The following is a 14,746-nucleotide window of genomic DNA, read 5'->3' on the forward strand; positions in this document are numbered from 1 at the left end:
TGTCTGTGCATCATGTCGTCTGTCATCTGCAACAGGGCTGGAATGTCTGACGAAGAAAGGGAACAAGAAGCACAGAAAGAAAGAGGGATGTAAGGGCAAGAATGTCTGATGAAAACTGGCAACAAAACATACCATTGTACCATTAAACACGTTTTAATAAGCGGGCGTTTTGCTATGCTTCTTCAGTAGTTATCCCAACTCATATCTGAGCAATGCTAGTTTAACATCCCCATTATTACTTTCTTTAAATACGGGATGTAGACTTACTGTAATGAAGGCAAAAATCAATCTATATATAAAATGCTAAGGGTTATGTTCATCTGTCACATGATTACTCGCAAACCACTGGGTCTAGAACAGGGGTGTCCAACTCCGGACCTGGAGGGCCGCAGTAGCTGCAGGTTTTCATTCTAACCCTTTTCCTAATCAGTATCCAGTTTTCACTGCTAATTAACTCCTTTTCCCTTCATTTTATTAGCCCTGTTTGTAAGGATTCAGTCTTCTGAATTGATTTGTTTCTTCATTAAATGGCAGCCAAACAGAAATGAGATGTGAAACGAGCCCACCGATGACCAGCTAAACTGGGATTTCAAACTCCAGCCAATTTCACTTCAACCAGTTCCTTAATGAGAAGCCAGTTCTTGCTGTTAATTAAAGCCCTTATTGAATAGCATGACTTGTTGCTGCTCTCATTCTGCCACAGCAGACTGTTTATTTTTTGTTTTTTTCTAAGACCACCATCAAGATGTTTCGGTGACCTGAGCAGACCAACATGACCGAGACCTTCACCTTTCTTTATTTTCAGGTTAGCTGGTCATGTGGCGACTTGTTTTGTGTCTCATTATTGTTTGGCTCCTCGTTAAGGAAAAAGAAACAACTAAGGGGTCTGAGTCACATCAATTAAAATGAAGGTAAAACAAGTTAATCAGCAGCAAAAATGGCTCACCAATTAAAAAGATGGTAAGAATGAAAGCCTGCAGCCACTGTGGCCCACCAGGCCCGGAGTTGGACACCCCTGGTCTAGAATTTTAATCTTAATTGAAAGCTTATGACATAATGTGGGCTGGTGAAGCAAAATATTTGGGTAGCGGTAATGAAGTGCATTGCTGAGGCCACTCATAGGAAGGAGAAGAAGAAGGAGAAGAAGAAGAAGAAGATCAGCTGCATCATCTGCTGAACATGTACGGGAAACAGAATGCGCACACGACAAAGACAGACAAATGCCTGCACAGACTGACGTGTGCTCCAGTCCACACACCAAAGTGATCACAAAACAAAGTGCTACACACCATAATGCTATGAAAAACAACTTCTGTGCTTACATCTCCTGATTCTCCAGCCAATTACAAGTAGTGCATCAGTGATGAAGAATGACAAGTGGTTACCTTGAACATAGACCCACTGAGCAGCTGGCTGATACTATGGCTCACAGAAAATTCACAAAGCCAGGTGTGTGAAGCTTGTCACATCAAACCTAAGACTCCACTGACTAAAGGGTCTGAATACTTGTGTCCATGTGATATTTATTTTTTATTTTTGAGAAGTTTGCAAAAAAAAATCTGTTCTGTTATCACTTTGTCATTCTGGTGTATTACAAGTTGCTTGATGAGGGGAAAAATGAATTTAGGAGATTTTAACTCACTGCTGCAACAAAGTAAAATGTGTGTAAAAAGTGAGGGGGTCTGAATACTTTCTGAAGGTGCTGTAAAGGATAGTAAAATGGTCCACTGAGAAGGTTATCTCAGTTTATTTTAACAGTCCAGGTTTGTAGGCACCCAAAATCCATCTTGGATGTACAAGGTGGCCCTCGTGTCTTCATAAAATAAGCACCGGAGGTCAAATGCCTGAAGAGTCATTTGATGAAAGGCGTTCTCCTTGAGCTCTAAGGGCTCAGACAGTTCAATTTCATTCTTGGTGGAGAGTGCAGGGCTAAAGGTTGTTCTCCATCCTTGATATGGTGCACATACACGGTACTTGAGTAATCTGACATACTGCCTCAAGGAATGGAAACTTCAAGGAAACTTTATACTATGGAAGGAGATAGGGAATTGCTGGAGGCAGCACACATACATACAGATAGAAAAACAGGTGATTTTGTGTATATCCGTCCATTCATCCATTACCGAATCCAGTTTACTGTCACATAGGGGATGGAACCTAACTTGGCAGCATTGGGTACTAGGAAAGGGGCTGCAATTCATGGGGCACCAAGGCTCACACACAAACTCACTCTCATGTCTATGCATCAGATTTAACTTTGCTGGTTCTCCTTGTGATTGAGAAATGTGGAGCAGCAAGAGAAAAACTAGGAAGAAAATGCAAGCATCAAGTGAATAACATTTACAACATAATTAAAAACTCATAATAGTGTAATATTTAAAGTCTGGAGCTGGGAGCCCCCAAGAGAAAGGCCTTAGCTGTTAATATAAGATGCATGCCAGTTCACATACATTCCATCCAGGCAGTCTGGTGGCTGCTTCAGACGATTTCCTTGCCGAAGGTAATCATAAATCTCACTGTTTTCTACACCTGGATAAGGTGTCTGTCCCCGGGTGGCGATCTCCCACATAGTTACTCCGAAGGACCACTGTGAAAGGCAGAGGGAGTGTGGGAAACATTATTCAGTAACAAAATAAAAAAAGCAAATCAGAAAAAAGAAACCAAACAAAGAAGGCAGAACTGACAATTTACACACTGCTGTACAACACTGAAAGAAGACAAAAACTAACAGGGCATCAAAAAAGTGCTCACCACATCACTTTTGGTTGTGTAGACACGGTCTGCAAGACTCTCAATAGCAATCCACTTGACTGGCATCTTGGAAATTCTGCCTTGTCTGTAATAATCACCATTGTAGATCTTCTTGGACAGCCCAAAATCTGCCACACAGACCGTCATGTTCTCGTTCAGCCTGTAGAATGAGATGCATTCATAAGTTTAAAAACCAAGGTGAAGTGCAGGAGATGACAAAAATACTGGGCTTGGAGTAGGCCCAAATTATTATTTTTTATTCATTCTATAATCCCATTTATGGGAATGTGCCAGTTCACCAGAAGACGGGTATACTGGGGAAATCCTGGAGTCACCAGTGAACCTGAAATATGCATCTTTGGGATGTAGGATTTAAACCAGACTATCCAGTGAAGAACCCACATAGACAACTGGGAGAACTGCAGCTCTAACTACAGTGCCACCATGCCACCCAGGCTGATACATGTTATTATTGCACTGTTCTTTTACTAACAATATGTAACGTGTGTGCTACCAAGACTGACTGAATGATTTTTTTTGTTCATGATACCACAAATCTGCACAAAGAACCAGAGGCTTGAAGAAACAATTTAGTGCTTTTGTGGCTCAATAGGGTAGAAGGAGCACATCGTGGGTCAGGATTTATTACAGCATACGGAGCACAGTGCTGATCCTGGGATTGAGATGTTTCAGCCATGTGGAAACGTCTGAAGCAAATAGAGATTAAGAGGTAAGTGAAGTGTTCAACATTAGCAAAGGAATTCAGAAAGTGGATTGAGACAGTTACTTTAATAATAATTCTTTGCATTTATATAGCGCTTTTCTCACTACTCAAAGCGCTCAGCAATTGCAGGTTAAGGGCCTTGCTGAAGGGCCCAACAGAGCAGAGTCCCTTTTGGCATTTATGGGATTCGAGCCGGCAACCTTCTGATTTAACAAGAACATGTGGATGCTGTAATGGAGAGTCATATGTAGCATAAATATTGATAATGTTTTTATTAATGTCCCAAAATATCTAACTTAAAAAATATTTAACGTGGAAGGGAAGTTAATGTTTAATGATATCTAATTTTAAAATGCAGGGAAGCTGGATAAGCCCCTTGTTGACTTGGACATTTATGACCCTACTAGACCAGATAAGAGTTTTTGTTAAGTGCTGGACTGGGGGTTTGAAGGCTGTGCAGCCATCTGGTTGTAAATGATTACACATGAGTGCTTTGCTGTAACCCACACCCCTGGTGAGTGTAACGCTACTATTTTGATACCCTACCTGAGGCCTGGATTTAGTTGGACATTTAGAATTATGTGATTTATGAAGGAGAATATGTTTTGGAAACCATCAACACATCTTCCAAGAAGACACACTGGGGAGTACAGGTGGCTGAAATTAAAGGCCACAAACAGGCCAGACTGTTGAGCTGAGTTTGACTAAGCTGAGTCACTGCGAACGACACACCCACTGATATAGAAGGTGCGTCAAGAACAATAGAAATGGATATAATTGTGACACACTGTGTCTCTCACTACTGCTCTATTCAGACGGCATGCAGTGTGTTGTGATCATTCCATCCAAGGGCCATAACAGAATACATTGAACAAGAGACCAATCAACATACTAAGACAGAGAGACACCTGGTAGCCAAGAATGCTAGATAAACTTCTTAATAATCAGGTTGTATTATTTTACCAAAACTCATTTCATTCTGTTTTGGGCACAATTGGAAATCTTTAATTAATCTACGTTTGAATAAAAAGTGTAACTTTCTCTTCTGTCTGTTTTGGGATTACAGATGTACAAGAAATAAAGAAGTTTTGAGCTACAGTAATAGTCAACCATGACAGTGAGCAGGCTGGTAAGAAAGAAACATATAAGGGCTAGAGATGGGATTTGGGGCATTCAATATGGGGGTCTATGTAGAAAAAAGGGGTTGAAAGAGAAAATAAGGTCATCCTGAGATCCTACCATGACAAAACAGATGTGATTGGAAACTTGTTAAAGGCAGATTACTCACAAATGTTTGGAAAGTTTGAAGTTTGTCTTCATGCAAAGAACCATAGACAAACAGAATAAATTACCAAGTAGAGTGGCGGAGAGAAGGACTTTAGGCATCTTCAAATATCGATGATGTTAATTTTGTACAATCTGGATGAATAGGATGAATGAGCTTATTGGCAGAATGACCTGTTCTTGTCACAATTATCCTAATATTTTAAAAGACAGTGTTTGCTTGTATTTCTGTGCTTTTTTAAATTTCACAGGAGGTATGGAGGTAACTTAAATGGCATTAGAACATCCATCCACAACCTTGGGAAAAAAGATAGTCCACATAGGTAAACTGAGCATATGTTTTATCCATCCATCCATCCATTTTCCAACCCGCTGAAGAGGACAGGGCAATTGAGGAAAGTACATTTAATTACATGCAATACCAAATTAATTTTTTTTCAACTTAAGAGAAATAGATTGTGTGATAGCTCATTAAATCAAAGATTTGCTTTTCCTCCAGAAGTTTCTACTGTGTAGAAAATATTCAGAAATTTTCATCTAGTACCAATTTTTATACATTTAATCGTTCTCTTTCATTCATTACAGTTTAGGCTGTGACGATGCAAGTCCCCTCCAGACTCCCTCTTCACGTATGGGAGCCTGTAGAACGCAACTCCGTCGATAGTTATGACTGAGATGAGCTGACAAATGGGGACAAATTTCACAAAGAGCAAGGGGATGGTGGAAAAGTGCCAAAGTGCTTTTATTAAAAACCAAATCCAAACAAAACAAAAACACTGTCCACAGTGCAGAGTCCCAAATATCCATAAATAAATCCACAAAAACCAAGTGAAAAGTGGGGAATAAAAACCATAATAAATCCATTAAATGCAGAGGTTAAAATAGAGTCACTAACTTCTCCTGATCTCAGCCCAAATTTTTTGTCTGTCCAGCTCACCCTTTACTCGCGTAGCCAGCGGAGACTCAGCAGCCACAAACTCCTTTCCTCCGACCCCTGTCTTGGCTGCCTCCAAAATGTGCAGCCAGACTGTCCTCCCATCTTCCTTCACGCTCCCACAGTAGTACCTCGGATGCATAGAGAGGTCATCAGGACATGCTCATCCCACCCGACACAAATATTCAGTGGGGCGAACCAGCCCCTGCTCATCTCGTCTCGTCTCGTAACCTCTATTCTTTCTCATTGTTTCTCTCGATCTCCGATCCTTGATCCCCTCCACCTGTGCCGGCCCGTACTTATATGGCTCCATGGGGGCAGCGCCTTAATCTCACATGGCAGGAAGCTGATGAAGCTATTGAGAATGATCACACCTGCATGTGCAGGTGCAACTTGCCCCAGTTACCTCATTAACTCCCCGTGGTTGTGCAATCGCACCCACGGAGACTGACACGGCTGTCTGGATTTAAAAGTGGTCATTCTTTTGAAGCTGCGGACCCGCTATACCATATAGGCAAGGGGAAGTCACATTTTTATGACCCATATGGAACCTGTCTCTGTTACATACATTCACACACATAAGAGAATGAGTGCAGAATGAGTTATTGAGTTCTGTTAAATAAATAAAATATAAAATAATCAAAATTAATTTTCACTTTGTTGAAAACAAAAGAGAATGTAGCTCAAGCTCAAAGTGGTATGTGAAAAATTGACTTGAACCCAGCTGAACGTGTGCGGTTTTATTGTGCCCAATCAGGTTCAGGTGTCAGATGTCTAAATTTAACTGAGCTCAGTAGCCATGCAGACACTGACATGGTGGGTCCAACGGTCAGGGTGGCAGAAATGTTCTGTGTAGTGGTCTTCAAGTTGCCTGTTTTGCTCGCATTCTTATACAAACTATCCTGGTGATGGATGATGTATTTCTGGCAGTCAGCCTCTCCCATATTTAAAGACACCACTACAACACAAAAACAGCCAGGACTTACATGCAATTTCTTGCAGCAAGATCACGATGAATAAAATTTTTATTGCTGAGATACTCCATTCCTCTGGCAATGTCCGTCATAAACTTAACCAACATCTGAACTGGTAAGTACTGGGAGAAGGAGAAACAACCAGATTAACACTGGATAAAAACTTTGAAAGATGAAGAATATTAGCAAAAGTGAGGGATTAAAGGAATGGACAAGAGGAGAAAAGAAAAATGTACAACATTCAAGGATATAAAAGTATGAAACTGAAGATCTTTAATGGCATGTAAAAAATAGAAATGATACCATCAAAGAGCAACAAAGGGTTGAGAATCCCCAAGAAACAAAGATGTCCCCAGCCCCAGCAGGCCTGGCAGTTATTGAAACTTACATGAGGACTGTCTCCAAGTCTGGAATAAAGAAGGTAGCTATGGAGATCTCCATGCTTCATGAAGGGCAGAATGACAACTGGCGAGGGATATCCTTCACTTTCCACATTCTGTAAGCAGACCCCTGAAAACAGGTGAGTAGAACAAGATTAAAGAGTAAACAGTAGCCATTTTTCTTTTATAATAATGCAGGGCGAGTCAAAATTATGTTAACACTAATGAAATATTTGTATCGTGACCACACCTTTGGGTGGTTTCATGGTAGACCATTGTCATGGCCTCCACACTCCCCTGATTTGACACCCTGTGATTTCTGGTTATGGGGTATGATGAAGGAGTGTGTGTATAACAGGATAATTTGTGATATCAATTACCCGAAGGACAGAATGCAGATTGTGGTATCATCTACTCCCCGCAACATATGTGTCTGGGTTTGAAATGGTACTGTTGCTCGTTGGTTGTTGTGTGTCGAATGTGATGACGAACAGGTTGAGACATTCCTTAAATCATCTTCCACATATGAAGTATGTTTTGTGAATAAATTGTTTCCGCCGTTCAAGTGTTAACATAATTTTGACTCATCCTGTAAAAAAACATTTATGAAATAAAGTTAGGCATATTGATTTGACTTTTTAATAAGTTCAATAATTTTTACTAAAAATGAAAAGGTCATTTCCTGTCAAGATACTAAATCCAGTTTGAAAGAACCAGTGACACCCAGGGGTCAAAAACCCAATGACTCTAACCAAAGGAAATCATAGGAAGGATTTGTAGACAACACCAGGGAACCAGTGGGCCTGTTTGCTTCTTCCTCAACTCTGAAGTCACAGTTCTCAAGTAAGACCCATGAACCCTGCTTAACTTCTCCCACCTCTCTGCTTCTACTAATGAATTCTCCTTTAAAAAGACCCTGCCAGGCTCCCAAAATGTGCCTGTTACATGACCAGAAGTAAAGATGTGCTTAATTTATTCTGTGGCCTTGGCAGCCTATTAGAGCAGCTGAGCAAAAGCCTTACCAAGTGTCAAGTGCCTGCAAAATTTATGGCAATGTGGTTAAGTGATGATGAAAAGGATTATGTGAGGATCTGAAAAAAAGTCTAAAAATTGAACATAATTTCACTATCCATTCCAAAAAAAACAAAAGAAACCTAAAAGTTGGGAGAGTTCAAGGCTACCTTACGTTGCCAACATCCGAGAATGTATGCAACTCTAAGGAACATAAAGTGAGACAGCCATCACTAAAGTCTTAGGAGCTCTTTTGAAGGTTACGGTTGTCCAAGGATGGAAGGATAAAGATCTGGAGTGAGGATAAACGTTAGTTGGAAAGGTTTCAGATCTGCCCTGCCTCCATATAATGAGGGATGTTCAATCACTTTTAAAGAGAATAGGAGTCAGGTGGAGACTGCAGTTTGTGAGACTCAAGGACAATGTTTTTGATGCGGATGAGGGCAACACTGGAGCACCACAAGGAACAGTCCTGTCTCCCTTTCTCTTCACTCTCTACACCTCAGACTATAAATATGATACCAGGTCATGTCACTTGTTGAAGTTCTCAGATAATTCTGCACTTACGGGGTATACTGATAAAGGGGATGAGACAAAAGAGAGAAGTCAGTTGGAGAACTTTGTTTCTTGGTGCATAGAGAATTGTCTGCATCTTAACATCAGCAAAACCAAGGAACTGCTTATTGACTTCACCAAGGAGGGTCCACGTTCAGTTATTATTCAAGGAGTGAATGTAGAGGTGGTGCACATGAATGACATGTTGGACTGGTCTTGTAACACAGAGGAACTATATAAGAAAGGGCAGAGCAGGCTCTGTGATTGTCAGTGTAACTTTCAATGCTGTGGTGTGTTGGGCTGGTAATATCACTTCAAGAGAGGCCCCTTGAATGAAAAGGGTAATTAAGAGGGCAGACTCAGTTATAGGATGCACTCTGGACCCCATGGAAACAGCAAAAGAGAATCAAAACGAAACTGAGTGCCGTTATGAACAATTCTACACATCCTCTCCATGCTGCACTACTCCTGAGGACTTTCAGCAGGGGTGTGTCAGGAAATGGGACTGGGGTCCTTTATACCAACAGCAATATGTCTGTATATTGCCTCACTGTGACTGGAACTGCCAAGTTAGAAGTTTTCTTTCTGTAGCTGTGTTTTTCCAGAAGTTCAGCAGCTCTAGCATACAAAATGAGATTCAGCAAAAGCATAAAGCGTTGAAACGATTCCACAGACAAAATATCTTTGTTTTTAAAAGCTTTAGTTAAAATTCAAAGTAAAACAGTTCACACAAAAAAGAGAAAATTGATATAGCAATAAAAAGAAAAGTTCTTGTTAAGAAAAGTTCTGTTCAAAGCCTAAAACTTGTTTCATTTCTAATTGTTACAAATCTCTTCTAAATGTTTCTGAACCATTTGAGAACATTATAAAATCATTTCTAAATGGTCAGAAAACTGTATGCTATCACATTTCTATGCTGTAAGTGGGTGTTTGTGGTCCCTGCTAGCTCTGGGACCTGTTCTAAACAACAACTGTCTAAATTAACACACTGTATCTTAATTATAGCAAGAAGGTTCTACCACTTATTAACTTACAGGGGGGAAAAGGCTACACCATTGTCTATGGCAGGCATGTGCAACCTTGACAGGACTATGGGCCGGATTAGAAAGTAGAAAGATTACGCGGGCCGGAGTACTTCAGGATATATATGTATTTCTGAAAATCGAAAATGCAAGAAGGCCAAAAAAAAACAACAAATATTTATTAATATATTATTTAATAAAAACTCTTTATTAATGCGACGATTGAGATTGCATGGTGGTCACAAGCTTATCAATATTAGGAGATATTGTGGACGTGGAAACTCGCAACGTGTTTTCTAGGTGCTCATCAGTAATTCGCGTCCTGGTTTTGGATTTTACGAAGTTCATCCTTGAAAAAAGTTGCTCGCATTTATAGGTGCTGCCAAATAGAGTCATTCTTTTCTGAGCAAAAGCTGTGAGCTTTGGAAACTTGTCACGTGGGAAAGAGTTTTTATAAAAGTCAAGTAATTCAATATCATTGAATTTTGATTTCAGGACAAGGTTCTCTTGTAGTTCAATTAATTCCATTTGCAATGAAAGTGGAGCTAGTTCGACATCAACATCAAATGGACAAGAGAAAATTTGCAAGTTTGCTTCTTGATTTTTAAAATCACGGAACCTAGTGTTGAATTCTCCACTCAATGAATTTAATTCATTCACAAACGATTCACAATCAAAATCTTCGTGGTTCGCAAGTGTGGGAAAATGATAAGTATTGCCTTCCTTTAATTGGCTTTCCCAGAGTCGAAGCTTATTTTGAAATGATTTTATGTGTCCATAAAGCTCATGAATCATTTGTCCCTGAGTTTGTAATTTAGCATTAAGTTCATTTAGATGTGTTGTTAGGTCGACAAGAAATGCAAGATCACACAGCCAGGGTTTGTTTTCTAGCTCAGGAATAGGTTTTCCTTTCATGTCCATGAAAAGAGATACCTCATTTCTCAAATCATAAAAACGTTTCAACATTTTTCCCTTGCTAAGCCAACGCACTTCACAATAAAATGTAAGATCTTCATGATCAGAAAGAACATCAGCCAGAAATTCTTGAAATTGGCGGTGATTTAGCGCCCTGGATTTAATGAAGTTTATACATGCAGTTATTGTGCCCATCACATGTGCAAATTTAACTGATTTTGCACATAAGTTTTGCTGGTGTATAATGCAATGCAATACCGACAAATCTTCGGTACTGATTTTGTTACTTGATAATTCGGTTTTTATTTGGGCAACAACTCCGATGTTTGGTCCAATCATCGATGGAGCTCCATCGGTGGATATTCCGCATAACTTTTCCCACTTTAAATCAAATACAGTAAAAACAGTTTTTACTTCCTGGAAAATGTCTTCACCCCTTGTTGTATTCTTCATTGGTTGGAGAGCAAGCAATTCTTCCGTACAATTGAAGCTAGCGTCAACTCCGCGAATAAATATAGCCAATTGAGCGGTATCGTTGGAGTCTGTACTCTCATCAAGAGCAATGGAAAATGCTTCAAATTTTGATGCAATATTTTTAATGCTTAATTTTATGTCACTGGCCATTTCGTCGATTCGTCGGGTTATTGTCCAACGAGAAAGACTTATCTTTTCCATTTCATGGCTTTTCTCTGGACACAGAACATTCGTGACTGCAGTAAGGCATTCCTTGACAAACTCGCCTTCAGAATATGGTTTTGAGTGCTTCGCAATTTTTTCGCTAACAATAAAACTTGCACGAACAATATTGTCAGCTACATCAGTATGTTTGCGGAATAACATCTGTTGTGCCGATACACATTTTTTCAAATTTTGTATCTTATCTGTTCTTAGTTTACCTTTGTAACTGTTGTAATTAGCGTGTTTTGTATTGTAGTGTCTTTTTAAATTGTATTCCTTTAAAACTGAAATACTTTCCAAGCATATCAAACAAAGAGGTTTTTCTTTCTGCATTATAAAAAAATAATCGTCAGTCCATTTCTCTTGAAATGTACGACTCTCAGCGTCCACTTTTCTCTTCTTTGTTGAAGCCATCTTAATTAGGGTTTGATCAAAAATTCACAAGTATTTGTAAGTATTGAAATGTAGGCCGATATAGCGTGAAACTCGAAACAACATGCAGATAGGTACAGCACTAGCAAAAACCATGAAAAGACTGCGCTATGCTACACACGACAGCAGAGCAGAGAGATGCAGCAGAGTCAACGACTACGTGACTACGAGCTCTTGCACACTTTAAACGTGCGACAGTTCCGGACGTGCCGTAAAAGAGGGGGAAGCACAATATAAAGTACAGTGGACCCTTGACTTACGAACTCAATTCGTTCGCGAGGGCTGGTTGTAACTCCAGTTGGTTGTAAGTCAAGACTATTTTCCCATAAGAAATAATGGAAATACCCATAATGCGGTCCGAACCTCCCACTGAAACACTTACTTAACCTTTTCATAATAAAAAAAGGGTTGTATAATGTGCATAATTTACCAAAACACCAATAATTTTTCTAATGTACTAACCAAAAAGTAATAAAAAGTGCCTAGCCTACCAGAAACAACAATTTCATACTGTACTCACCATTTAATTTGACATCTTTGGGCTGCAGGAAGGGAGGAGGATGATAATGAAACTGAAGGCTTTTTAAAGGCTTTCTTTAACTTGCGCTCAGGCATTTGCAATCATTTCAATAGCTTCTTTTGCGTTAATTTTAATCTCCTCCTGCCTACAAGTTATTCTGACGAGAATTTTTCTCAGCATTTCCTTGCGATGATACAAGGAACTGTTTCTGAACTCTTCTGAGACCCCCCCACACTCAATGGGAACGACATGCTGAATTGCGTCCTGAAGCGCGATTGCCGGGACTGTGGAAGCTTGCTTGTCCATTGCCGGGCAGGGATATCACATGCATATCACCCATCGATATCTTTTCTGTTTGCTTTGGCTGAGAGACTCAGCACAGCTTTAAGCCAGCTGTTGCCCCAGCAACAGATAAACAGTCTTCCATACGGAGTTTGGACTTTGGCATGTCTTCTAGTTGGGGGAGGTCCCAAGAGAGTTTACAAACCTGACATTTTATTGAATGAGTGCCGCATTAATAGGAATGTTTCTGTTTGTTTACAATCGCGCAAGCGGATACACGTGACCGCATTCAGGTCGTAACGCAAGATGTTGGTCGTAAATCAAAATAAAAATTTTGGCCGTAAATCAAGTTGTTCGCATGTCAAGCCGGTCGTATATCAAGGGTCGACTGTACTTCAGAAAGCACTGGCCGCATCATACTATCAAAAATAATCCAACAATACCACAAGAACAAACAGGCATCACCAAGAGGGTTAATGGGCCAGATTCAATGATATTTGGAAAAGTCGTCGCGGGCCGTATAAAATCAGTACGCGGGCCGGATTTTGCCCGCGGGCCGTAGGTTGCACATGCCTGGTCTATGGCTATGACTAAGCAAACACTAATATGAGTTTAACTTAAAGCTTTAACTTCCTAAGATTGGCTCTTACACTTTCCTTTCTATTTAGTTTTCTTAATTGTTCTGGTGTGTATTTGAGTGGGGTTTAATTACATAATTAAACAATATTGTTTATTACTGAGCTTCTGTTAAAAGCCAATTATCCCATGAGGACCAATAAAAGTCCTATCTATCTATCTATCTATCTATCTATCTATCTATCTATCTATCTATCTATCTATCTATCTATCTATCTATCTATCTATCTATCTATCTATCTATCTATCTATCTATCTATCTATCTATCTATCTATCTATCATTGCCTTTTCATGTGTATCTATCAAGCATATACATATAAAAATAATTAAACAACAGTGATCATGAATGTAGCATTATACATTACAATAAACGTTTCACATTTACTCCACCAAAACACATTGCTGTCTCACCTAGGAGCCTCATAACATTTGGGTGGTCAAACTCCTTCATGCAGGCAGCCTCCCGTAAGAAGTCTTCCATCTCGCTTCGTGTGCAGATAGCTACTGTGTAGAGAAGAAGGAGCAGAAGACAGACAGAGACTGTCTTGTGAGGTTCACAACAAATTTAAAAAGCTTATTTTATATTAGGTTAGGTAGACTTTTATATAATCCAGAGGGATATTTGTTTGCAGCAGGAAAGTTCAAAAACAACAGACACTGTTATATAGATTCAAGAAAGTAATCCAAGACACAACATTAGAACACTCTAGACAAGAATAGGCCATTCAGCCCAACAAAGCTCGCCAGTCCTATCCACTTATTTCTTCCACAAAAACCTCAAGTCGAGTTTTGAAAGTCCCTAAAGTCTTACTGTTGACCACACTGCCTGGTCACTTATTCCAAGTGTCTGTGGTTCTCTGTATAAAGAAAAACTTCCTAAAGTTTGTGTAAAGTTTACCCTTAACAAGTTTCCAACGGTGTCCTCATGTCCTTGTGAACTAAGTTTAAAATCACAGTCTTGATCAACTGAACTAATTCCTTATTTAATTTTAAACACTTCAGTCAGGTCTCCTCTTAATCTTCTTTTGCTCACACTGTAAAGGCTCAGCTATTTGAATCATTCCTCATAATTTATCCCCTGTAGCCCTGGAATCAGCCTAGTCGCTCTTCTCTGGACCTTTTCTAACGCTGCTATGTCCTTTTTGTAGCCTGGAGACCCCAACTGCACCCAGTACTCCAGATGGGGACTCACCGGTGTGTTATAAATGTTGAGCAGAACCTCCTTGGACTTGTACTCATCACATCATGGCACTATATAACCTGACATTCTGTTAGCTTTCTTAATGGCTCCTGAACTGTGTCTGGGTGTTGATAGTGTCGAGGCCACCATGACTCCTAAATCCTTCTCATAAGATGTTCTTTTGATATTCAGACCTTCCATTGTCGAATCAAGTCGACGTGTCATACTTTACACTTACATACAAAAAATATATAAAAGTAATTGTTGTAAATCAGAATGCACACTTAAAACATTTTCATTAATAAAAATAATTATGATTAATAATGTACATGGGCGGCACGGTGGCGCAGTGGTAGCGCTGCTGCCTCATAGTTAGAAGACCCGGGTTCACTTCCCGGGTCCTCCCTGCGTGGAGTTTGCATGTTCTCCCCGTGTCTGCGTGAGTTTCCTCCAGGTGCTCCGGATTC

At 39.9% G+C, this 14,746-nt stretch overlaps 1 protein-coding gene across 2 annotated transcripts in view; it reads right to left on the reverse strand.

Annotated features, from left to right (window-relative positions):
• Positions 1 to 14,746, reverse strand: part of LOC114647942 (tyrosine-protein kinase receptor UFO) — a 241,509-nt gene that overhangs the window by 6,815 nt on the left and 219,948 nt on the right. The window contains exons 15-19 of one of the 2 annotated variants that reach the window (XM_028796666.2): positions 13,511 to 13,600; positions 7,056 to 7,177; positions 6,680 to 6,789; positions 2,752 to 2,911; positions 2,451 to 2,587 (exon numbers count right to left, since the gene is read on the reverse strand). In XM_028796666.2, the coding sequence (XP_028652499.1) occupies positions 2,451 to 2,587; positions 2,752 to 2,911; positions 6,680 to 6,789; positions 7,056 to 7,177; positions 13,511 to 13,600 (619 nt within the window). Of the gene's footprint in view, positions 1 to 2,450; positions 2,588 to 2,751; positions 2,912 to 6,679; positions 6,790 to 7,055; positions 7,178 to 13,510; positions 13,604 to 14,746 lie in introns of both variants that reach the window. The other variant, XM_028796656.2, reaches the window with a different exon arrangement.

This window comes from Erpetoichthys calabaricus, chromosome 1, assembly GCF_900747795.2.
Source record: "Erpetoichthys calabaricus chromosome 1, fErpCal1.3, whole genome shotgun sequence".
Lineage (NCBI taxonomy): Eukaryota > Metazoa > Chordata > Cladistia > Polypteriformes > Polypteridae > Erpetoichthys > Erpetoichthys calabaricus.